This window comes from Acomys russatus, unplaced genomic scaffold (genome assembly GCF_903995435.1).
Source record: "Acomys russatus unplaced genomic scaffold, mAcoRus1.1, whole genome shotgun sequence".
Classification (NCBI taxonomy): Eukaryota; Metazoa; Chordata; class Mammalia; order Rodentia; family Muridae; genus Acomys; species Acomys russatus.
Window position 1 is genome coordinate 4,791 of NW_026131400.1, and position 7,661 is coordinate 12,451.

The 7,661-nt window shown below is 42.6% G+C and overlaps 1 protein-coding gene across 1 annotated transcript; it reads right to left on the bottom strand.

Moving 5' to 3' along the window:
• Window positions 1–6,395: 6,395 nt before the first annotated feature.
• On the bottom strand, window positions 6,396–7,439 carry LOC127186159 (GTPase IMAP family member 9-like). The gene has a single exon (XM_051142634.1). It carries the CDS (start codon window positions 7,269–7,271, stop codon window positions 6,396–6,398), a length of 876 nt encoding a protein of 291 aa, XP_050998591.1. The 5' UTR covers window positions 7,272–7,439.
• Window positions 7,440–7,661: the final 222 nt, after the last annotated feature.

The window sequence follows — 7,661 nt, forward strand, 5'->3', positions numbered from 1 at the left end:
GCAGACAGGAAGTGAGAGGCAAGAACTAAGGAAACAGGAGTGTGGAAAGGACCCGCCCTCCCTCCTAGCTAGCTGCACTGCAGACTTTTCTGCAGTTCCTTTTTTTTTTTTTTTTTTTACTGTGCCACCTAATATGGTACCCAAGGGCAGCTGGTACCCACTGAATACTTGAAATGTGATAAATCAAATAAAGTATTTCATGGGATTAGTCATTTTTCTCATCGCCAGCCAGGACTTTGTTGATTACAATATGGTCTATCTCTTAAAAATGGGCAGTCTGCTCTTATTTGACAAACATTCTGTAAATACGAATGACAATGCCTTGGTTGGCATGACATTGAGTTCCTCATGTGATGTTTTTATTTATGAAATGAGAAGGGTCAGGGGAGCACTCCTCTTTAATAGCTTATAATAGAATCAGCTTTTAATTTGGGCATTTAGATTTTTTCACTTCATGTATTCATGATAGGATTGAACTTGACGGGACATCCAGTTGTTGAATTGTTAATCGATTAGACATCTATTTTGTACCTTTTCTCCTCAAGGCTCAGTTCTCACTGCAGAAGAGGGCATGGAAAGATGGGTGCAGTGACTGTCTGCAGTGAAGCAGTGTTTGCTGGATGTGGAAAGGCCATGTCACACACAAACCTGCACAAACCAAAACCCCAGCGCTCATGAGGAAAAGCTCATGAAGACTTGCTGCATCTGAGGAACCATGGGCAAATGATAGCTGCAAGTCTGTGTTGAGTGTTTGTGTGTGTGTGTGTGTGTGTGTGTGTGTGTGTGTGTGTGTGTGAAATTGTGAAGTTTTCCTCAAGAACACAGCCCCTAAAACCTGCCCATGTGCTAAGATGATCCACATCCCAGCATGCACAGCCAGCACTAAGGGGAGTCTGGGTTTTTTTTCTTATGGGGGAGAGAGAGTCCATGAAGTTGGGAGGGAACGGAGCGGGATAGAGAAGGAATTAGAGGGGAGATAAATGGGAATGAAATTGATGACACACAGCGCGTGGATCTGTAAAATTCTCTAACAACAAACAATTATCATCCTGCTACCAGATGTCTCCTTGCCTGGTCTTGCTCTCCTTTTCTCTATTATTCTACCTATTTTAGAGATGATTCCTGTGTAATTTAACTTTTATTTTCTTTTGTTGACATATTCAGAAAAACTGTGTGTTTGTGTGCGCGCGCGAGCGCATTTTGGGTTTCATGTATACCTCTTCACCTTGGGACAGTCTCCTTTCAATTTCTATTGAGCCTCTCCACAAATGCAGCAGAATTCAGCAGGAAGAGCTTTGGTTTGAATCCCTAACACAAACAATAGTATTGACATGGGGCAAAGTAGTGAGTCAGATCAGCACTTCCAGGAAATCTATTGATAAAGTTTCCTTGATTATTTTTTTTTCTTTCACATTTTTTTATTATTAATTTATTCTTGTTACATCTCAATGTTTATCCCATCCCTTGTATCCTCCCATTCCTCCCCCCTCCTCATTTGTTTCCTTGATTATTTCTCCAGGTTCATCTGTGCAATCTGATAACTTGGCACAAAGTCACCAAACAACCAGGTGATGCTGAGAGAGGCCCTAGGGAACTTCAGTTTTCACCACAGGCCTTCTAAATTCTCCTCCCACCTTCCCATGCCCTGGACTGTAGACTGAGGTTTCCCATGAGTTTGTTGCCTGCAGTAATCTGGATGCTGGGAGCAGAGATGTCTTCATACGGCACATTTGGAATAAATGACACTGGTCAGCAGTTACACCTTCCAATCTACAGTTTACTTTTCAACAATTTCTGTTCCCTTTTTATGTTCCCTCTCAGATACATAAACTGACATTTTTCTTCAAACCCTGGTCTTCTTTCTCAGACTTACACAAATTCCTGGTCCATCTCATTCAAAGTTTTGTGGCAAAGAAATGAGACAGTGATTTTTATAGCAATTCTCAAGAGACTGAGGACTCAGCAGCGGATGTCAGCCCACTTGCCAGAGTCCTGTCTTATGAGAGGAAGACAGTTTGTGTTAAATGCATCTGTGCCCGGAAAGCCTCCTCCCTGCATCAGCCACAGATGTTTCCTGTCCTCTCTCCTTCACCTTGTGTCATACAATCACATGACTTGTAGTCATCTTACAGGTTGGAGAGGTTAAGTGAGGGCCCATGCACCCTGCCACTAATTTAGATAGTAGCCAAAGTAGACTGTGGGGAGAGGTCGAGCAATGGAGAAACATCATGGGAAGGTCTCAGCTTGCTAAGCTGTGTTCAGAGTTCTCCCTCGATGTCACTCTGAACTGACACTAGCCCAAAGCAGAACTTTCCTCTGCATCCCACTTGGACAGGAGACTTAGTTCTGGCCACTCACAACTCAGTCTTGAGCGGGTGTGACATGTGTACAGCAACCCTACTTTTTGGGGTCATTGTAGTGGTGTTTGAAATTCCTACACTGCTAATAAAATACTTAGCAAATTCATTGTAACACTATCAAAGGACCCAGGCTGTATTCCCAGCACTCATGTAGTGACTCACAGCCATTTGTAACTCCAGTTAAAGGGCATCTAACACCCTCCTGCAGCTCTGTGGGACACACACTCACACACACACAGACACACACACACACACATACACACACACACACACACACACACACACACACACAGAGGCAAAATATCCATCTATGCATAAAAGTTTAAAAATAACCTGAAAGAAGCTCACAGCTGGGAAAGACCATTGATGCCTGACTCCCCTAACTAAACAGATTCTGGGGTGTCAAGTGCAGTCTGCAGTTGTGTATCCACTACGCAGCCCATCAGACTCTAATGTACGTCCCCAAACTCATGGTCACCTGAACAGGCCTAGCATAAAGCAAAACAAAAAGTCATACATTTTGAGGAAAGATTTGTAGAGAAGAAAGGAAAGCAAGAGAGGTGGGAGGGAAAAGAAGAAGAAGAAGAAGAAGAAGAAGAAGAAGAAGAAGAAGAAGAAGAAGAAGAAGAAGAAGAGGAAGAAAGAAGGAAGAAGAGGAAGAAGAAAGAGAGTGTGTTATATGCATGGACTTGGCAACAAATGAAAGTTATTACTAAAAACTAACAAAAAAAAATATTTTTAATATTAGTTATTTCAAACCAATAGTTACTTCAAATGCCTGTGAGAATACGGGCATGGCCATGACTGGGTCTGTGCAACTATGTAAAAATATTCTTGCACTTTGTTCTGCTGTGTTTCATTTCTATTTAACAGTGGTTCAGAGATTTTAAAGTCAAGGTAACTTGGCTTATGGAAAGGCAATTATGTGACAACACCGTGGTTGGGCACCTATAACACACCACAGGCAGCCTCCCATAGAACACACCTGCTAAAGTTACCCGAAGGCTATCAAGGGTATAAGAGTGAAAGCATTAGGAGTAATGAGATGCTTGGTTGGATACCTGGAAGACGAGGGCAAACTGGACAGAGAACTCACATCTGACACAGGCCCAGAAAAGCTGAAGGTTTGTGGTGAAAGACTGAACCACCAAAGGTGCTTCAATTTCAGAAAAGCCAGAAATGGTGGCTAGAATCAACTAGGCTCCTAGAGGATGAAGCTGGGGGTTGTGGAAACAGTGGGTCCTATAGTCTCCTCCCTCCCCCTAACTCAGAGTACTGCATTTCATCTTCTTCTAGGAAAGTGGTTAGAAGGTTCTTCTCTGAAGATTAAAAGACCTCACCAAAGGCTTGCACATCCAGAACTTAAGGTTCATGCCACATGGTCATCTGTGTCTGCTCTGTCACCTGTAGTGGAACTCTGAGGCCCACAACAGAGCTTCCAGCCAGCTTTCCTAATTACATATTCATTCCAAATTTGTAAATCAGTTTTGGGGTGTGTGTGTGTGTGTGTGTGTGTGTGTGTGTGTGTGTACATGTGTGTGTGTGTGCGTTGCCTGTCTTGTGTGTGTGGGTATGTGCCTGTGAGTGCAGGCATCAGAGGAAGAAAGAGGAAAGCAAAGGTATTGGACCTCCCTGGAGCTTAGCCACAGGTGGCTTAGCGGAGCCCCTGAGGCAGCAGGGAGCAGAAGTTGGATCCTCTGTCAGAGCAGTGCATGTTCTTAACTGCTGAGCCATCTTTCCATCCCCAAGCACTTAATTCTGAGAAGAAGAAACAGAAAGCAGAGCTGCCATTTGAAGGAAGATGACAGCACAAGAGAGAGGAGAGGCAAAGAGGGCAAGAAAAAGTAACCCTGAAGGAAACTGCCACCTCATGATACAAAACAGAGAAAAAAAAAAAACAGTCTGTGCAATCTGTCCTTGCAATAACGTGGATGAGTGTGGAGGACATTACGCTAAGACAGCACATACTTCCCCATCTCATCTTCATATAAAATCTACAAAGGGCAGTTTGTGATTGAGGATGCTCAGCCACAGTTGGCAGACACATCACAACAAAGCTGCTGTACTTAAGGCCCAGGGAACATATCAGAAGAGGGAGCAGAAAGAATGTAAGAGTCTGAGGACCAGAAAATCTGCTGTGAGGTTGTGCCTCCTAGAAATGACAGGAGAATTTTACCCATGGTACTTTAAAAATATGTTGTAGGCTTTGACCTTTTTCAAACCTGCTTTACTTGGGGCTCTTTAACACTTACACCTCCCTTCCAACCCACCTACCCCAGAGAGGAGAGAAAAGAGGTTAACGGAAACAGGTGTAGACATTTTTAGACTCAGTTCCTTGGTGCAATTCTACTCTTAATAGTCAGGATTTCAGCAGACCCATTAAAGATGAACTAACAATTCAGAAAAGGTGACTGCAACTGGAGCAGCCAGAACCCGGAGGAGCAGCAGCCGGTACCGAGGAACTGAAAGCATCCTTCAGAGCATCTCTCTCTGGGAGTGTCTGGAAGCAGAACAGTGAACACCCACATGATAGGAAATGATGCAGGAGACGTAACCCCCTAATTGCTTATCCAACAGGAGTTGTCAGCACTAAAACCAATACATACAACTACTACTAAATGGACCAAGCAAATTGATGTTTTGTATTTATGTGTGCATACATGTGCAACTGTAACACTTAATGAAGAAGAGACTAAGAATTTGAAAGAGAGCAAGGAAACATGAGAAGAGATAAAGGGAGAAAACAAGAGGGAGAAATTATTTTAATTTAAAAAGTGAAAATTTCAAAAGCTGGTGGGGGATGGGGCTCATGTCTATTAATTACCTCTGTTTAGTCATGTATATGTATATCATATATATGATATATATATAATTACATATATGTGGACATGTATGTATACATATAGGTATGCTATATATAAAATCATGTGTTTATACATATGTGTGTATGTGTGTGTATAAATATATATCAACAATATATCAATGTCCACAAAAAAGCAAGCAATTTTATTATCAATCAGGAAATGTAAGATATTAGTATAACAATCCTCTAAAATATAATATATTACATTAAACTAATTATGGTAAACTACAAAGAACACACAGAACTTAATGGTAAGACCCTACTGTTAAAGACATTATATACTCTGTTTGCAAGGTATAAAGAAATTAGGCTGGAACTACGCTGGAAGCTTCCTCCCTACTGGCTAGCTCTCATGTTGCTGGAAGTTGCTGTGCAGGCTGCTGGGAAGAAAAGGCATCAATGCCCTAAACCAGCCATAAACTCATAAACTACAATGCCAAGTTGCGCCCACCTGTGCAGTGCTGCTGTGACGGCTAGGGGTATACACAAGTGCTTTCGGGTTGAATTTCAGGCCCTATTCACAAGAGGGACCTCATATGTACTACCATAACCCTGATCAAAAACCCAGGGCTGTGGAGGCCTTAGGTTTTAGCAGACTCACTACTGTTGACCTAAAACTGACATGGGACAAAACTACAGCCTAAATATTTATTTATACCCATAGACAAATTCCATTCTTACCCTTTATCGGAAAATCTTTCCTTTGTAGAGAATAGCACGGATTGCAGAGACTCAGGCCTTCTCAAGGGGCTGAGAATAAGTGATAGGTCAGTGTTTGGCCATAAACAGAACATGTATACCACTCCCTTTAAGATTCAGGAAACAGCCATTGGAATCACAGGCTCACAGAAGCCATGGGTCTGTCAACCTACTGGATAGATGGAGGAGCTCATGGGAACTTACTCCACCCTGTTGAGCTAGCAACTACTGATGGACTCTGGGAAAGAACAGTCACTGTGTTCCATTGGATTCCTCTCGGTGAGGCCAACACTGTCTGACAGATTGTGCTAAACTTGTTGTCACACACATGGTCCTTGTTAAAGTCTATGGATCGCAAAGCAGAAAAGATACCAACACATAATGACACGCATACAATCAGAACACATCCTATGCATGCATGTAAAAAATTGTCAAAGACCAAATGTCATCGATAAGAAAGAATCAAATTTGCATCACAACCACAACTTGTTCCAAAGTTTGGAAAGTATTTTAAATATCTGCTGGAAAATATACTTTAATGTATTCTCTTTAGCTTCTTCCCTCCCACTTTTAATTTTTTCTTTGTAAATTCTCATTGCAGAATCAATTTCTGCCTCCTTTTCTTTTTCTGATTTATTAGCATATTCCTTTTCTATTCTTTGGAATTCAAGACTTAATTCTTGAGCATAAGTTTCCTCCAGATTGTTTAGATAGTCGTTGAGGCTGTTATCTGTGTCCTCGTAGATCTTCTCCTGAAAGTAAGACCCTCCGTTTCTGTCCACCATGTTCTCTATCAGCTCTATCAGCTCCTGCACTTGCGTTTCTTGCTCGGCCTCACCTGCTTTGTTATTGAAGGCAACGTAGCGATTCCCACACTGCACGACGAAGTCTTTTAGCTTTTTATTTTCTTCAACAAAGCTGTCAAGGCTCCGGTCCTCAAGGTCATCTTTGCGAGTGAACAAGACTATCATATACCTCATGGCTGCCTCCCCAAAAATACCCTTGATCAGAGCAACAGTTTTCTCCTCCTCCTCAGTGTGGCGACCCAGCTGTAGGACCAGGATGATGGCATGAGGCCCAGGCAAGGAGTAGAGGACACAGCGGCTGACTTCTGTACATGTGGTCCTCAGGGTCTCCTTGGTGTCAAAGAACCCAGGAGTGTCAACTACAACTAGCTCTTTCCCCTTCCATGTCCTGGATGCTCTCTGGCAGGTCTTAGTAACAGCATGGGCAGAAATCTTAGACTCAAATTCAGGTCTCCCTAGGATGGTGTTTGCTGAAACACTCTTTCCATTTCCGGTTTTTCCTATCAGAATGATCCTCAGATCAGTGTCTGCACAGCTAGCCATGTTGGGGCAAGCTGACTCTGAAGAACTGGAATGCTCAGATCTTAAAGAAGAGAAAGAGAGGAAAATTGCCTATTAGAATAAAGGGAACTCCTTCCAAGCCTTTCTTTTCTTCCCTCCCTCCCTGAAATTTTGCAATGATCTGTTATCTGTATGCATCCATATACAGAAAGGTGAAGCATTACTGTGGAGGACATAGAGAAATTAAACAGTTTCTCCTCAGAAAAAAATGATACCCGATGTGATTCTTCAGGGAAATCCCAGTAGCACGTCCCCATCCTAGTGTTCCCATGGAGGTCAGAGGATGACTTTGTGAGCTTGACGCTCTCTTTCTACTTTTCTGCGCGTTCTGGACATTGAACTCTATTCCCAGGCTTACTCAGGAGGCACCTT